Genomic DNA, 18,908 nt, shown 5'->3' on the forward strand with positions numbered 1-18,908 from the left:
GACCTCCCTGCTCGGCGGTGAGCTCTTTTAACCTCCCTGCTCAGCGATGGGCTCTTCTGACCTCCCTGCTCAGCGATGGGCTCTTCTGACCTCCCTGCTCGGCGGCAGGCTCTTCTGACCTCCTCGCTCGGTGGTGGGCTCTTCTGACCTCCCTGCTCGGCGGCGGGCTCTTCTGACCTCCCTGCTCGGCGGCGGGCTCTTCTGACCTCCCTGCTCGGCGGCGGGCTCATCTGACCCCCCTTGCTCGGTGGTGGGCTCTGACGTCACACATTCTTCCTATGTGTACACGGCGGCGTCCCCCGCCCCGGTGGTGGCATCTTGTGTCTGTGATAACCACTTTTTCTCTGCAGATTTCCTGACATTTCCCTCCACGTTTCTGGATGAGATCCCCACAGAGGACTGCCTGAGCCCCGACCTCCCACCTCCACCCCCCTCGCCTCCTGTCCTGCCGCTGTCCTCTAAATGTGTCCCCCTGAATCCCTCCCCAGCTCCTGCTCTGGACCTCAGCCGACCTCCTCCATCTCAGGTACCTGCAGTTATGGAACCTTCTCCAGGTAATTCCAGAGCTGCATTCACAATTCTGCTCCACCTGCAGACCATCAGTACCATGCTGCATGGTGTGAAAGCACAGCATGGTCTGTACAGAGGCTGAACACCAGGGGGCAGAAGACAGGGCAGTGTCCAGTGCTGGCAGGAAACTAGCGGCACTGCGAGTGCAGCTCTGGAGGTGAATGAAGCATGACCTGAAGTCACTCAGGAGCCCTCAATGTTGCTGTCATGAGTCTTATCTGTTATAGAAGCTGCTGAAGTCCACGAGACCACCGTCCACCAACCAACAGAGGAGAGAGGAGGCCGCTGCGGGGAAGCAGAGTGTGAACGGCCACAAAGGGAAGCAGGAGAGCTCAGGTACAGCGGCTCGGGTACAGCGGGATCACTGCCGCCCCTGGCCGGACAGCGGCTCGAGTAGGAAACCGAGGTGCAGGAAGCCGAGAAGCCGGGGCGCAGGAAAACAAGGTGCAGGAAGCCGAGGGGCCGGGGCGCAGGAAGCCGAAGTGCAGGAAGCCGAGGGGCCGGGGCGCAGGGAGCCGAGGCGCAGGAAGCCGAGGGGCCGAGGCGCAGGAAGCCGAGGGGCTGGGGAGCAGGAAGCTGAGGTGTCGGGGCGCAGGGAGCCGAGGCGCAGGAAGCCGAGGGGCCGAGGCGCAGGAAGCCGAGGGGCCGGGGAGCAGGAAGCTGAGGTGTCGGGGCGCAGGGAGCCGAGGGGCCGGGGCGCAGGGAGCCGAGGCGCAGGAAGCCGAGGGGCCGAGGCGCAGGAAGCCGAGGGGCCGGGGAGCAGGAAGCTGAGGTGTCGGGGCGCAGGGAGCCGAGGGGCCGGGGCGCAGGGGGCCGAGGCGCAGGAAGCCGAGGGGCCGAGGTGCAGGAAGCCAAGGGGCCGGGGAGCAGGAAGCCGAGGGGCCGGGGAGCAGGGAGCCGAGGGGCCGGGGCACAGGGAGCCGAGGCGCAGGAAGCCGAGGGGCCGAGGCGCAGGAAGCCGAGGGGCCGGGGCGCAGGAAGCTGAGGTGTCGGGGCGCAGGGAGCCGAGGCGCAGGAAGCCGAGGGGCCGAGGCGCAGGAAGCCGAGGGGCCGAGGTGCAGGAAGCCGAGGGGCCGGGGCACAGGGAGCTGAGGTGCAGGAAGCCGAGGGGCCGGGGAGCAGGGAGCCGAGGGGCCGGGGAGCAGGGAGCCGAGGGGCCGGGGCGCAGGGAGCCGAGGGGCCGGGGCGCAGGGAGCTGAAGTGTCGGGGCGCAGGAAGCAGAGGGGCCGGGGCGCAGGGAGCTGAGGTGCAGGAAGCCGAGGGGCCGGGGAGCAGGGAGCCGAGGGGCCGGGGAGCAGGGAGCCGAGGGGTCGGGGCGCAGGGAGCTGAAGTGTCGGGGCGCAGGGAGCCGAGGGGCCGGGGCGCAGGGAGCCGAGGGGTCGGGGGCAGGACGTGCGGATCCTTTACATCGTTACCTTATCTCCTTCAGATATTTGCGCTTTCTGCCATAAGAGCATCCCCCCGAGCACCGCCACCATCGAGGCCATGAAGAAACAGTATCACGCCACCTGCTTCACCTGCCGGAAGTGTCACCGCCTGCTGGCCGGACAGATGTACTACCAGAAGGACGGACAGCCCATCTGTGAGCACTGCTATAAGGTAAGTGGCTGATAACAGAGAGCAGCTGACAGCACAACGCAGAGCTTTACTAGTATTACACACATGATGCTTCATATGGACAGTTGGTGTCACACAGGAGAGGATTAGATACACGGCTCAGCAGACAGTATCACACAGGATAGGATTAGATACACAGCTCAGCAGACAGTATCACACAGGATAGGATTAGATACACAGCCCAGCAGACAGTATCACACATGGGAGGATTAGATACACGGCTCAGCAGACAGTATCACACAGGAAAGGATTAGATACACAGCTCAGCAGACAGTATCACACAGGAGAGGATTAGATACACAGCTCAGCAGACAGTATCACACAGGAGAGGATTAGATACACAGCTCAGCAGACAGTATCACACAGGAGGGGATTAGATACACGGCTCAGCAGATGGTATCACACAGGAGAGGATTAGATACATGGCTCAGCAGACTGTATCACACAGGAGAGGATTAGATACACAGCCCAGCAGACAGTATCACACATGAGAGGATTAGATACACGGCTCAGCAGACAGTATCACACAGGAGAGGATTAGATACACAGCTCAGCAGACAGTATCACACAGGAGAGGATTAGATACACAGCTCAGCAGACAGTATCACACAGGAGAGGATTAGATACACAGCTCAGCAGACAGTATCACACAGGAGGGGATTAGATACACGGCTCAGCAGATGGTATCACACAGGAGAGGATTAGATACATGGCTCAGCAGACTGTATCACACAGGAGAGGATTAGATACACAGCTCAGCAGACAGTATCACACAGGAGAGGATTAGATACACAGCTCAGCAGACAGTATCACACAGGAGAGGATTAGATACACAGCTCAGCAGACAGTATCACACAGGAGAGGATTAGATACACAGCTCAGCAGACAGTATCACACAGGATACATGTAGACGTTCTCCAGGCTCTGCGCTTGTTTTCGGGGTCTCTGTGTGGGGGATCGGGGTCCCTTGTGTGGCTGTGTTAGGTGGTCGTCCATTAGATATAATGACATTGCTGGGTGAAGGTGCGGCGCTCCGGTGATGGTTTCTGCTGCGCTCACATTGCTGCTCATCTTCTCCACTGTTGCTATACAGTTGGTGAGGGATGTGCGGGCGGTCACAGCTACCGACATCTTCCGAGTCTGAATCAATATTTGTTGCAGGAGACGTTGGAGAAGTGCGGCAAGTGTCAGAGCCTGATCCTGCAGCACATCGTCCGCGCGCTGGGGAGCAGCTACCACCCCGAATGCTTCACCTGCGTGGTCTGCAGCCGCACCATCGCCGACGAGAGCTTCGCTGTGGACGAGTACAACCACGTGCACTGTGCAGAGGATTATTACAGGTACAGGCTGCAGAGAGGAGAAGACTATAGACTGGGACTATAGAGGAGAGACACACACACACACACAGAGGATTATTACAGGTACAGGCTGCAGGGAGGAGAAGACTATAGACTGGGACTATAGAGGAGAGACACACACAGAGGATTATTACAGGTACAGGCTGCAGAGAGGAGAAGACTATAGACTGGGACTATAGAGGAGAGACACACACACACAGAGGATTATTACAGGTACAGGCTGCAGGGAGGAGAAGACTATAGACTGGGACTATAGAGGAGAGACACACACACAGGATTATTACAGGTACAGGCTGCAGGGAGGAGAAGACTATAGAATGGGACGGGGCAAGCACTGCAGAGGAGACACACACACACACAGAGGATTATTACAGGTACAGGCTGCAGAGAGGAGAAGACTATAGACTGGGACTATAGAGGAGAGACACACACACAGAGGATTATTACAGGTACAGGCTGCAGGGAGGAGAAGACTATAGACTGGGACTATAGAGGAGAGACACACACACAGAGGATTATTACAGGTACAGGCTGCAGGGAGGAGAAGACTATAGACTGGGACTATAGAGGAGAGACACACACACAGAGGATTATTACAGGTACAGGCTGCAGGGAGGAGAAGACTATAGACTGGGACTATAGAGGAGAGACACACACACAGGATTATTACAGGTACAGGCTGCAGAGAGGAGAAGACTACAGACTGGGACTATAGAGGAGAGACACACACACAGAGGATTATTACAGGTACAGGCTGCAGAGAGGAGAAGACTATAGACTGGGACTATAGAGGAGAGACACACACACACACACAGAGGATTATTACAGGTACAGGCTGCAGGGAGGAGAAGACTATAGACTGGGACTATAGAGGAGAGACACACACACAGGATTATTACAGGTACAGGCTGCAGAGAGGAGAAGACTATAGACTGGGACTATAGAGGAGAGACACACACACACAGAGGATTATTACAGGTACAGGCTGCAGAGAGGAGAAGACTATAGACTGGGACTATAGAGGAGAGACACACACACACAGAGGATTATTACAGGTACAGGCTGCAGAGAGGAGAAGACTATAGACTGGGACTATAGAGGAGAGACACACACACACAGAGGATTATTACAGGTACAGGCTGCAGGGAGGAGAAGACTATAGACTGGGACTATAGAGGAGAGACACACACACAGGATTATTACAGGTACAGGCTGCAGGGAGGAGAAGACTATAGACTGGGACTATAGAGGAGAGACACACACACAGAGGATTATTACAGGTACAGGCTGCAGAGAGGAGAAGACTATAGACTGGGACTATAGAGGAGAGACACACAGAGGATTATTACAGGTACAGGCTGCACGGAGGAGAAGACTATAGACTGGGACTATAGAGGAGAGACACACACACACAGAGGATTATTACAGGTACAGGCTGCAGAGAGGAGAAGACTATCGACTGGGACTATAGAGGAGAGACACACACACAGAGGATTATTACAGGTACAGGCTGCAGAGAGGAGAAGACTATCGACTGGGACTATAGAGGAGAGACACACACACAGAGGATTATTACAGGTACAGGCTGCAGGGAGGAGAAGACTATAGACTGGGACGGGGCAAGCACTGCAGAGGAGACACACACACACAGAGGATTATTACAGGTACAGGCTGCAGAGAGGAGAAGACTATAGAATGGGACTATAAAGGAGAGACACACACACAGAGGATTATTACAGGTACAGGCTGCAGGGAGGAGAAGACTATCGAATAGGACGGGGCAAGCACTGCAGAGGAGACACACACACAGACAGATACACACAGTGACTCACAGACACAGACTCACAGAGTGACACAGGCATAGACACACCCAGAAAGACACACACAGATACACACAGTGACTCTCACACAGACACAGAGTGACACACACACGCACACACACACGCACACACACAGGCACACACACAGGCACACACACAGGCACACACACAGGCACACACACAGGCACACACACACACACACACACAGGCACACACACAGGCACACACAGGGGCACACAGGCACACAGACACACACACACAGGAACACAGGCACACACAGGCATGCACAAACACACACAGGCACACAGGCATGCACAAACACACACGCGCACACACACAGGCACACACGCACACGCACACACACGCGCACACACAGGCACGCACACACACACAGGCACGCACACACACACACACAGGCACACACACACACAGGCACACACACGCACACACACAGGCACACACACGCACACACACTTCTCTGATTTCTACAAGATTTTGGAGGTGTGTGGGGATTTTTGCCCCTTCATCCAGAGGAGCATTTGTGAGGTCAGACCATGAAGCTGGGGGAGGTCGGGCCCACAATCTCTATTACAGGATGGGGCTGGGGTCCGGGCTCTGTGCGGCGTCAAGTTCTCCCCCTCCACGTCTCTATGGAGCTCGTGCACGGGGCACAGTCATGAGGGTCTTTTCCAAACTGTTAAAACAAAGCTGAAGCTTCAATGGTCCACAATGTCTTGTGCTGAAGATTAAGATTTCCCATCACTGGGACTAATTGGCCGCAGCCGCCCCTGATCACAGCCCGGAGCATCCTCCTCCTCCACCATCTGTACAGCACAATGCAGTCAGGGGGTAACGTCCTCCATCACCAAACCCAGACTCCTCCATCAGAGGAAGATAGAGAAGTGCGATCTGTCCCTGCACAGAACACGTCTCCTCCAGAGTCCGGTGGTGGCGGCTTTACACCGCTCCATCCGATGCTCAGCATTGCACTCAGTGATGTACGGCTCGGCATTGTGCTTGGTGATGTATGGCTCAGCATTGTGCTTGGTGATGTATGGCTCAGCATTGTGCTTGGTGATGTACGGCTCGGCATTGTGCTTGGTGATGTAAGGCTCGGCATTGTGCTTGGTGATGTATGGCTCGGCATTGTGCTTGGTGATGTACGGCTCAGCATTGTGCTTGGTGATGTATGGCTCGGCATTGTGCTTGGTGATGTATGGCTCGGCATTGTGCTTGGTGATGTATGGCTCGGCATTGTGCTTGGTGATGTATGGCTCGGCATTGTGCTTGGTGATGTACGGCTCGGCATTGTGCTTGGTGGTGTACGGCTCGGCATTGTGCTTGGTGATGTACGGCTCGGCATTGTGCTTGGTGATGTACGGCTCGGCATTGTGCTCGGTGATGTACGGCTCGGCATTGTGCTCGGTGATGTAGGACTCGGCATTGTGCTTGGTGATGTACGGCTCAGCATTGTGCTTGGTGGTGTACGGCTCGGCATTGTGCTTGGTGATGTACGGCTCGGCATTGTGCTTGGTGCTGTAAGGCTCTGCATTGTGCTTGGTGATGTACGGCTCGGCTTTGTGCTTGGTGATGTAGGACTCGGCATTGTGCTCGGTGATGTACGGCTCGGCATTGTGCTCGGTGATGTACGGCTCGGCATTGTGCTTGGTGATGTAGGACTCGGCATTGTGCTTGGTGATGTACGGCTCGGCATTGTGCTTGGTGATGTGCGGCTCGGCATTGTGCTTGGTGGTGTAGGGCTCGGCATTGTGCTTGGTGGTGTAGGGCTCGGCATTGTGCTTGGTGGTGTAGGGCTCGGCATTGCGCTTGGTGGTGTAGGGCTGCAGCTGCTCAGCCATGAAGCTCCCGGTGTGTGCAGTGTTTGTGCTGTTACCAGAGCAGGTCTGGACTCTGCAGTTATGGGGTCAGCAGAGCGGTGGGGACATTTCTGACCTCTGCTCCTCAGCACTCGGCCGCCTGATCTCTAATACACCGTGTGCAGAATTATTAGGCAAGTTGTATTTTAGCGGATTTTTTTTATTATTGATCAACAGCTATGTTCTCAATAACCCAAAAGACTCATGAACATCAGCGCTTAATATTTTTGGCAGTTGGAGGGGTTTTAGATTTGGCTTCTTAGGAGGATCTGTTTGTGCAGTGACTATTACTGTGCAGAATTATTAGGCAACTTAATAAAAACCAAATCTATTCCCCTCTCACTTGTTTATTGTCACCAGGAAACCAATATAACTGCACAAAATATAGAAATAAACATTCCTGACTGCAAAAACAAAACCCAAAAAAATGAGTGCCCAATATAAAATTATATATATATATATATATTATATAATATATATCTATCTATCGCCCCCTTTCTTTCTGATGACCTCAGCAGCCTCTATCCATAGATTGTGTCATTGCTTGATCTGTTTACGCTCAACATTGCGTGCAGCAGCCACCGCAGCCCCCAGACACCGCAGACCCCAGACCCCAGACACCGCAGACCCCAGACACCGCAGACCCCAGACACTGTTCCCAGAGGTGGACTGTTTTCCCTCCCTGTAGATCTCACATTTTATGAGGGACCACAGGTTCTCTATGGGGTTCAGATCAGGGGAACAAGGCAGCCATGTTATTATTTTTTCATCTTTTAGACCTTTACTGGCCAGCCACCCTGTGGAGTAGTTGGATGCATGTGATGGAGCATTGTCCTGCATGAAATCATGTTTTTCTTGAATGATAGCGACTTCTTCCTGTACCACTGCGTGAAGAAGTTGTCTTCCAGAAACTGGCAGTAGGTCTGGGAGTTGAGCTTTACTCCATCCTCAACCCGAAAAGGTCCCACAAGTTCCTCTTTGCTGATCCCAGCCCATACCAGTGCCCACCTCCACCTTGCTGGCGTCTGAGTCGGAGTGGAGCTTGTGGAGACACGGGCTCAGTGGGTGCTCTCGTTGGCCTCCTTAACCGTGGGCGTAACACTACTCAGACAACACAGGGTGAGGGAACCACAATAATTAGACTTTATTGGATCCCCAAACAATTAACAGCACATAACGCATAACCAGCGAAACACACAAATGTAACAGGCAACAGAGTCTCCCCCTTACGCTGGCTCACCAGGGATTTAGAATGTCCATGCCTCACAGGTTCCAAGCTGTCTGAGGTCTGCAAAGTCTGTAACAGGTGACTGAACTGTCCCAACCTGCGTGTCCTCCTTAGCTAGTCCTGGTTTGATGTTAAAATCCTGGCAGCCGGAGTCGAAATCCCTAGGCTGTGGATATGGTCTCTGTCACAAACCACCGGGGGGTCACTCAGAAATCCCCCGCGCTGGCTACCAGTACGTCACAATCGGGGGGTAACAAGTGGGGGTCACCCCTCCTTTATACCTCCCGACCGACAGACAGAGCACGTGACGCGCTCTCTAGCGCCCCTCTTATAGTCAGGCCAATTATGGAATTGCCCGACAATAAGCAAGGAGGCCGCTATACTACTTATGCCGATTATTGAAGGGTCCCCGGTGAGAGTAGGGTATATATTCCCCCGACCTCCGCGGGCGGAATATATAATATCTTCCCGAATCTCACTGGCCTCCCCACAATAATCCTTGGCACAACTCGCTGCCACCAACCGCTTCACGGTAACTATTAGCCGAACACACAGACGTGGGATTCAAGATCGAGATAACAGAACAGCCCAAGATTAATTATATAATTTAATCAGCCTAAAGCACACTAGAAACTACAATATATACAATAGGGAATCTACAGAATATACATATGTCAGAGTACAGTTACAATCAAAGCATGGGTTACAAACAGGCATACACAGTTCCAGCAGTTACCTTGTTGCGTCTGGCCACAGGGGGGCGCTGTAGACCAGGTTTCTAGGAACTCCCGCAGATGTTTCCTGCACGTGACCCCCAGCGAAAGAACACTGGAAAATGGCCGAAGTAGGGTTATCAACCTGGGCAAGTCCAGGTCCCCTCCTACCTTCGTGACCTCAGAGGGAGCACTGCTCCACCCCTGGCTTGAGTTATGGACAATATCCCAACATGGAATATGGGCCATAACTTTGCCTGGGAGCGTCGTAGGCGGACGCCAATGCTCTCATTGTGACAGTTATGAATTTAGCTACAGAACGAGGGGACTCATGACCTGTCTGCCAGTTCCCCATTGGCTGATATCACGCCTGGGGCATTTCCCAATGTCCTGCTCCCATAAAAAGGGTGTGCCGGCATCGTCCGCATGCGGAGACACCATTTTTATGGTTGCCATATTTATCGGAAATATGGCTTGCGAGATATGAACCATTTTTTACTGGAGTCGTTCTGTCTGGCTATTTCCATAGCCTTGCTAATGAGATACAACTCTTGTTACAGGGTGACGGCAGGGAGTCATCCTGTGTCCATTGTTCCCACACCACCTCATTTCCATATCACAGGACATGGCCATGGAGGTGTAAGTGGAACACTGAGAACAAGAAGGGAGGGGGCACTGCCAGGGAGTGATGAGGGATTATGACTGGAGTCATAATTCATCTTCATATCCCGGGATTTGCCTCACACCTCCCCCCTTTTGAGGGCGCTAGGGGGCAGCACACTCCGGTGTTCCCCCGTGCGCCCGTCCGCGACCTCTCCTTGTCGGGACAGCCCGTCTGCGTTACCGTGGTCACGGCCCCTTTTGTGGCGAATGGTGAAGTTGTATTGCTGGAGCGCAAGGCTCCATCGCAACAATCGCCCATTCGTCCCAGAGACGGTGTGCAACCAGCTGAGGGGATTGTGGTCCGTCTCCACGATGAAGTGGCGCCCGTATAGATAGGGTTGCAGACGCTGCAGGGCCCACACTATGGCCAGGCACTCCTTCTCCATCGTGGAATAGGCAACTTCCCTTGGTAACAGCTTCCTGCTCAGGTACAAGACCGGGTGCTCTTGGCTCGCAGAGTCCACCTGGCTGAGCACCGCACCGAGGCCGAAGTCACTGGCGTCGGTCTGTACTACAAACGGCCGCGTGAAGTCGGCTGCCTGTAGCACGGGCGGGCTGGACAGGGCGTCCTTTAGGGCCCGGAAGGCTGTCTCGCAGTCCATTGTCCAATCGACTGCAGAGAGCAGCTTCTTCTTGGTGAGGTCCGTCAAGGGCTTTGCCAGGCTACTATAGCATGGAACAAACCTCCTATAGTACCCAGCGGTCCCCAAGAAGGACATCACCTGCTTCTTGGTCCTGGGGGTGGGCCAGGATGCGATGGCTTCCACTTTCTCAGGCTCGGGCTTCAGTGTTCTCCCGCCTACCCGGTGACCGAGGTACTGGACCTCGCTCATGGCCAGCTGACACTTTCCCGGCTTGATGGTCAAACCTGCCCGGTGGATCCGCCTGAGCACCTGTGCTAGATGCTCTAGGTGGTCCTCCCAGGTGGGACTGAAGACGGCAATGTCATCCAGGTACGCGGCCGCGTACCCTTCAAGTCCCTTGAGCAGGGTGTTGACCATCCGCTGGAAAGTGGCAGGGGCATTCCTCATCCCGAATGGCATCACCGTGGACTCGTACAGTCCAAATGGGGTAATAAAGGCAGAGCGTTCCCTGGCCTTGCGAGTCAGGGGGATCTGCCAATATCCCCGGCTCAGATCCATGATGGTCAGGTACTGAGCCCCGGCCAACTGATCGAGCAGGTCATCGATGCGTGGCATTGGGTACGCATCGGCGACCGTGACCGCATTGAGCCCCCTGTAGTCCACGCAGAACCGAGTGGTTCGGTCCTTCTTAGGGACGAGGACTACAGGCGAGGCCCAAGCGCTGTTGGATGCCTGGATCACCCCCAGCTTCAGCATCTCGTCAATCTCCTGGCGCATGTGTTGCTGCACCTCCAGGGAGACCCGATATGCTGAACGCCGGATCGGGGGATGATCCCCAGTGTCCACGTGATGGACAGCCAAGTCAGTCCTTCCGGGCTGGTTGGTAAACAACCCCCGGAAGGGGAGGAGGGTGGCCCACAGCTGGGACCGTTGGTCTTCCAAGAGCTGGTGGCCAACCTCCACATCCTCAATGGATCCGCCTGCCCTAACCTGGGCTAGCATATCCAAGAGGGTTTCCGTTTCTCCCTCCTCGGGCAGGTTGCACACGGGGAGCGCACATGCCTCCCGCTCATGATGTGCCTTCATCATGTTCACATGGAAGGGCTTCCGCCTTCCACGGGCAGGGTCCAGGGTGACCAGGTACGTCACAGGGTTGAGCTGCTGGTACACGAGGTATGGGCCTTCCCAGGCTGCCTGAAGCTTGTCCTGTGGTACGGGGACCAGTACCCACACCTTTTGACCCACTTGGTAGGTCCTCTCACAAGCGTTCTGGTCGTACCAACGCTTCTGATCGGCCTGGGCTTGAGCCATATTGTCGTGTACCAGTTGCGTCAAGGCCTGCATTTTGTCCCGGAAGCGCATGACATACTCGATAACCGACACTCCAGGGGTGGCCAAATCCCCTTCCCAAGCCTCTTTCACCAGAGCCAGGGGGCCCCGCACACGTCGCCCGTACAGGAGCTCAAACGGTGAGAATCCTGTTGAGGCCTGTGGAACCTCCCGGTAAGCAAATAACAGGTGTGGGAGATACCGCTCCCAGTCACGCCCATGGGAGTCGACCAACATCTTAAGCATCTGCTTTAAGGTGCCATTGAACCGCTCGCACAGGCCATTAGTCTGTGGATGGTACGGGCTGGCCACCAGATGTCGCACCTGGACTTGCTTACAGAGGGCCTCCATCAGCTGGGACATGAATTGGGTCCCCCGGTCAGTGAGCATTTCCTGGGGAAAACCCACTCGGGAGAAAATCTCCAGCAATGCGGTGGCCACCTTGTCAGCCCGAATGGACGACAAGGCCACTGCTTCTGGGTACCGGGTGGCATAGTCCACTACCGTCAGTATGAAGCGTTTCCCGGAGCTGCTGGGGATGGCCAGCGGGCCGACCAGATCCACAGCCACCCTCCTGAAAGGCTCATCGATGATTGGCAGAGATACTAGTGGGGCTTTGGGGTGTGGCCCCGCCTTCCCCACTCTCTGACAGGTTTCACACGAACGGCAGTAGGCAGCCACATCGGCCCCCATTTTTGGCCAGTAGAAATGCTGGTTTAACCTGGCCTTGGTCTTAGCGATCCCTAGGTGTCCGGCCATCGGAATCTCATGTGCGATCCGCAACAACTCCGTCCGGAACGGATAGGGTACCACCAACTGTCGGTCCCTGGGCCACGCCTCCGGTGAACCCTGCTGGACCGTGGCCCGGTACAGCCGTCCTTGGTCCCAGACCACTCGCTCCGGGTCCGAGTCCGAGGGAGGCTGTGCCGCCTGCTCCTTAAGAGCTTTCAGGCTGTCGTCAGCTTCTAACGCTGCCTGAAACCCCTGACTAGATGTGGCCAGAATCGACGAGACTGTCACATCTTCAGTCAGTACCCCGGGACCTGTGTCCTGGCCTCCACCTGACTCGGCTGCCACTTGGTCAGAAGGGGAAGAGCTATCGGACCTCCGGGAGGCCCCTTGGCTTCCAGCACTCCCACTGCGGGTGACAGCGGCCACAGCCGCTGCGACCGTGGGTCGTGCCTGCTCCTCCTCCGTTCCTGACCAAGTCGCCGGTTCAGGCAGACCTACCTGGCTTCCTGACACCCCGGTTGTGGGGGAACCATGCACCGAGATCTTACCTGGGAGCACTTCCGCTCCTGGACCGGCCCCAATCTCACCTGCCTGTTCCCCTCCTGCAGCAACAGAACCCCGCTGTGAAATCTCTGGGGACCCCACATTTGCTGTGGTAGCCCCCACCCCACACACTGGTCCTCCCCCTGCAGCACCCTGCTCTCTGCTTATCCCTGCAGAGGGCAACAGATCCCAGCTCACAGGCTGGTTACTTGTAGAGGCATTGTCACACCTTTCTCTGACCCCCTCCCCTCCTGTCACAGCTGCAGCTGCGTGTGTGTCTATGGTGTCTGTGCAAGCAGAAATATCAGAGTTCACTCCCTCCTCCCTTACCTCATTCATAGATAACACATTAACATTGTCAGGAGTCATGTCAGTACTGGCTGAAGGTTCAGCCCTTGGGGGGGGCCCAAACTGGGAGGTTATCTGCCCCAAATCTGTCCCAAGTAGCACGTTTGCAGGGATCCGATCAGTTACCCCCATCTCCCTCACCCCTCGCCGTGCGCCCCAGTCCACATAAATGTCAGCAACAGGCAGCGCCGGGTCAGTGCCTCCAATCCCGGAGACAGCGAGGGTTTTTCCAGGGATCAAGTCTTGGGGGGACACCATCTCAGGCCGCACCAGAGTCACCTCCGAGGCGCTGTCTCGCAGTCCTATGGTCACAGACCGGCCGACGGTGACAGGTTGGAAGCTGTCCAGGGACCTACCACCACCCCCACCCACACAATACACCTTGGGCGGCCCTTGGGACGGGGACGGAGCCGGGGCCTTGGGACGCTGAGGGCACATGGCCTTGAAGTGTCCAGGTAGGTTGCACTGGTGGCACCGTCTTGGTTCTGCCACGGGCCTGGAGAGGGGAGTTGAGGGGGACACCCCCTGCAGTCTAGGGGCAGGTGGGGCAGTCGCAGAATTCATCTTACCCCCTCTCCAGGTGCTGCTGGTGGCTGCTCTCCTGGCTTCAGGAGCCCGATTGTTGGTGTAGTCATCGGCAAGGGCAGCTGTAGCCGTGGACCCCTTTGGCTTCTGGTCTCGGATGAACTGGCGGAGATCCTCAGGGCAGTTCCACAAGAGTTGCTCCGTGATGAACAAGTCCAGGATCTCCGGTCCGGTGGAAAGCTGCAGGCCTTGGGTCCAGTGGTCGGCAGCTCGGGCAAGTGCCCGCCGGTGGTCAGCCCAGGAGTCCTTTGGTCCCTTCTGTAGGCTCCGGAACTTCTTGCGGTAGGACTCTGGAGTGAGGTTGTACTGTTGGATCAGGGCCCGCTTGATGGTGTCGTAGCCCTGATCTGCCTCAGCAGGCAAGTCCCCAAGGATATCCAGGGCCTTACCCCTTAAACGGGGGGTCAGGTATTTGGCCCACTTGTCCTTGTCCAGATGGTGCTGCAAGCAAGTCCGTTCAAAAGCAGTCAAGAAAGAGTCCAAGTCTCCATCCTTCTCCAGCACTGGGAAGTCCTCAACACGGACCTTTGGAAGTTTGGTGTCTCGAAGGTCACGTGTGGCTGATGAGGGCCGGAGCTGAGCTAGCTGCAGCTGGTAGTCACGGTCTGCCTGTCGCTCTCGCTCTTCACGCGCTGCCTGCCGCTCTCGCTCCGCAGCCTCACGCTCTGCGTGCCGCTCCGCAGCCTCAGCGTCACGCGCTGCCTGCCGCTCTGCCCTGCGCTCTGCCAGGAGTTCCTTGTAGCCCTTCTGGTCTCCAGCCTGGAGAAGGGCCATAGCCATTTGAAGAAGGCTATCCGAGCCTCCCAGGCTCGGTGGAATGGCACGTGGTGAACTGCGGCACGCTGCAGAGCTAGGCGATTCACTGTCCCTTTCAGAGCGGAGGGCTGGCATCTGGCTCGTTGAGGAACCTTGGGTGAGCTCCTCCTCATCTTGTCCAGCAGTGCCAGGTTGCGCAATGTCCTCGGCAGAACGGTTTTCTGGCGTCGAGCTCCTGGAGGACTCGTGGGCAACCTCCTCATTGCTGTCCACAGCACCGTCCTCCCTCTCTTCGGCTCCTGCCTTAGCATTGGCCAGTTGCATAGCTCTGCTCCTGGTGCCATCAGCCATTCTTGCAGACTTTTGGTCACTGACACAGAACTGACACCTGATGCCTCCACACACCTTACAGTATCTGCACTCTGACACTCTAGTGTTGAGCTAGTCTGAAGACCCCAGCAGCCACAGCTGCTGCAGGCAGTCTTTAGTGTCTGGGAGTATGGGTCTCACACTCACACACACTATTATCTCGATCCCACCGCTATGCCACCAATATGTCACAAACCACCGGGGGGTCACTCAGAAATCCCCCGCGCTGGCTACCAGTACGTCACAATCGGGGGGTAACAAGTGGGGGTCACCCCTCCTTTATACCTCCCGACCGACAGACAGAGCACGTGACGCGCTCTCTAGCGCCCCTCTTATAGTCAGGCCAATTATGGAATTGCCCGACAATAAGCAAGGAGGCCGCTATACTACTTATGCCGATTATTGAAGGGTCCCCGGTGAGAGTAGGGTATATATTCCCCCGACCTCCGCGGGCGGAATATATAATATCTTCCCGAATCTCACTGGCCTCCCCACAATAATCCTTGGCACAACTCGCTGCCACCAACCGCTTCACGGTAACTATTAGCCGAACACACAGACGTGGGATTCAAGATCGAGATAACAGAACAGCCCAAGATTAATTATATAATTTAATCAGCCTAAAGCACACTAGAACTACAATATATACAATAGGGAATCTACAGAATATACATATGTCAGAGTACAGTTACAATCAAAGCATGGGTTACAAACAGGCATACACAGTTCCAGCAGTTACCTTGTTGCGTCTGGCCACAGGGGGGCGCTGTAGACCAGGTTTCTAGGAACTCCCGCAGATGTTTCCTGCACGTGACCCCCAGCGAAAGAACACTGGAAAATGGCCGAAGTAGGGTTATCAACCCGGGCAAGTCCAGGTCCCCTCCTACCTTAGTGACCTCACAGGGAGCACTGCTCCACCCCTGGCTTGAGTTATGGACAATATCCCAACATGGAATATGGGCCATAACTTTGCCTGGGAGCGTCGTAGGCGGACGCCAATGCTCTCATTGTGACAGTTATGAATTTAGCTACAGAACGAGGGGACTCATGACCTGTCTGCCAGTTCCCCATTGGCTGATATCACACCTGGGGCATTTCCCAATGTCCTGCTCCCATAAAAAGGGTGTGCCGGCATCGTCCGCATGCGGAGACACCATTTTTATGGTTGCCATATTTATCGGAAATATGGCTTGCGAGATATGAACCATTTTTTACTGGAGTCGTTCTGTCTGGCTATTTCCATAGCCTTGCTAATGAGATACAACTCTTGTTACAGGGTGACGGCAGGGAGTCATCCTGTGTCCATTGTTCCCACACCACCTCATTTCCATATCACAGGACATGGCCATGGAGGTGTAAGTGGAACACTGAGAACAAGAAGGGAGGGGGCACTGCCAGGGAGTGATGAGGGATTATGACTGGAGTCATAATTCATCTTCATATCCCGGGATTTGCCTCACAGTCTCCAACCGGGACCGGAGTCCCTAGATTGAAGCCATAAGATTTCCTGATCCTCTAGTCAGCTCCAAAGAGCTTAGACTGGATCCATCAGCATCCATCAACCACCTTCATCCCTGGTGGCTTAAAGAAGTCCCTTTTATAGCCATAACCTTCCTTAGGATACACTGCGTCCTCATGGATTGGTTGGACAAGATTGCTTCTCCCATTGGATGAATTTCAAGCTGCATGCATAATGTTCATTTAAATGATGTGCATAGAAAGACTCAGTATATCTACATGGAGTCGGCAAGTCACCGACTAGACAATGGCTACTAAGGTAATTACATTATCAATACACAACTACAATACAATGATTACTGGAAGAGACTGGAGATACAATAGCTAAGCAAACATGACTTAGCACACATAAGAACAATAGTCTGGCTGAATGTTAAGAAACTTTAACCCATAAGCGTCCATGTCGTCACAGAGCTCTCTGCCCTTTACTGATCCAGCCTCTGGCCCATCCATCTGACCCATCAAGAGTCACTCTCATTTCATCAGTCCATAAATCCTGTGAAGAATCAGTCTTCAGATATTTCTTGGCCCAGTCTTGAGGTTTTATGTTTCTTGTTCAGAGGTGGTGGTTTTCGGCCTTCCTTACCTTTTGGCCTGTCCCTGAGTATGGCACACCCTGTGCTTTTTGATACTCCAGTAACGTTGCAGCTCTGAAATATGGACAAACTGGTGGTAAATGGCATCTTGGCGGCTCCACGCTTGATTTTCCTCAATTCATGGGCAGTTATTTTGCGGCTTTTTTGCCCAGCACGCTTCTTGCGACCCTGTTGGCTATTTGCCATGATACACTTGATTGTTCGGTGATCACGCTTCAAACGTTTGTCAATTTCAAGACTCTGCATCCCTCTGCAAGACATCTCACAATATGGACTTTTCAGAGCCCGTCACATCTCTCTTCTGACCCATTCTGCCAAAGGAAAGGAAGTTGCCTAATAATTAAGCCCCCCTTATATAGGGTGTTGTGTCCTTACACCGCACCCCTCATTACAGAGAGGCACAGCACCGGATTTACTTCATTGGTAGTTGGCTCTCAGCCTATACAGCTTGGAGTAGGACATGTATAAAAAGTATCATCTGACCACAATACTGATCTGCCTAATAATTCTGCACACAGTGTATTATGGGGTCTCCACTCCATGTTGCTGCGGTTCCTTCCACTACTGAATAATATCACACACCGGAGATGGGGAGATTCAGGAGGAAGAAATGTCATGGACGGACTTATTACCCCGGTGGCTGATATTACAGGAGGCGCTGGTATCCGTGACCTCCGCACCACCGGCTGCTGTAACGTGTAAAGGCAGATGGCACGGCGGCGGCGGCGGGGGGCTGGCATTTCTACACCGGGGGGTGATGGGCGGAAGGAGAATTCTGCATTCAGTGATTGTGACCTGCAGCCCATGCTTTCTGCCAATGTAGGGGGGACATGCTGTACACTGTGCCGGGGGGGGGAAAACAGGATGTGCTGTACACTGTGCTGGGGGGGACGTGCAGTACGCTGTGCTGATGGGGGAAGGGGGACGTGCAGTACGCTGTGCTGATGGGGGAAGGGGGACGTGCAGTACGCTGTGCTGATGGGGGAAGGGGGACGTGCAGTACGCTGTGCTGATGGGGGAAGGGGGACGTGCAGTACGCTGTGCTGATGGGGGAAGGGGGACGTGCAGTACGCTGTGCTGATGGGGGAAGGGGGACGTGCAGTACGCTGTGCTGATGGGGGACGGGACATGCTGTACACTGGGCCGGGGGGAGGGGGAAACAGGATGTGCTGTGTGAGGCAAATCCCGGGATATGAAGATGAATTATGACTCCAGTCATAGTCCCTCATCACTCCCTGGCAGTGCCCCCTCCCTTCTTGTTCTCAGTGTTCCACTTACACCTCCATGGCCATGTCCTGTGATATGGAAATGAGGTGGTGTGGGAACAATGGACACAGGATGACTCCCTGCCGTCACCCTGTAACAAGAGCTGTATCTCATTAGCAAGGCTATGGAAATAGCCAGACAGAACGACTCCAGTAAAAAATGGTTCATATCTCGCAAGCCATATTTCCGATAAATATGGCAACCATAAAAATGGTGTCTCCGCATGCGGACGATGCCGGCACACCCTTTTTATGGGAGCAGGACATTGGGAAATGCCCCAGGCGTGATATCAGCCAATGGGGAACTGGCAGACAGGTCATGAGTCCCCTCGTTCTGTAGCTAAATTCATAACTGTCACAATGAGAGCATTGGCGTCTGCCTACGACGCTCCCAGGCAAAGTTATGGCCAATATCCCCTTTGCTGGATAATTCTGAT

The 18,908-nt window shown here is 54.8% G+C and overlaps 1 protein-coding gene across 5 annotated transcripts in view; it reads left to right on the plus strand.

Annotated features, from left to right (window-relative positions):
* Positions 1 to 18,908, plus strand: part of FBLIM1 (filamin binding LIM protein 1) — a 45,824-nt gene that overhangs the window by 13,411 nt on the left and 13,505 nt on the right. For 2 of the 5 annotated variants that reach the window (XM_075329209.1, XM_075329210.1), the window contains exons 3-6: positions 351 to 526; positions 798 to 906; positions 2,000 to 2,169; positions 3,349 to 3,527. In XM_075329209.1, the coding sequence (XP_075185324.1) occupies positions 351 to 526; positions 798 to 906; positions 2,000 to 2,169; positions 3,349 to 3,527 (634 nt within the window). The remainder of the gene's footprint in view (positions 1 to 350; positions 527 to 797; positions 907 to 1,999; positions 2,170 to 3,348; positions 3,528 to 18,908) is intronic. The other 3 variants (XM_075329211.1, XM_075329212.1, XM_075329213.1) reach the window with 3 other exon arrangements.

The sequence above is a fragment of the Anomaloglossus baeobatrachus genome, chromosome 11 (genome assembly GCF_048569485.1).
Source record: "Anomaloglossus baeobatrachus isolate aAnoBae1 chromosome 11, aAnoBae1.hap1, whole genome shotgun sequence".
NCBI lineage: Eukaryota > Metazoa > Chordata > Amphibia > Anura > Aromobatidae > Anomaloglossus > Anomaloglossus baeobatrachus.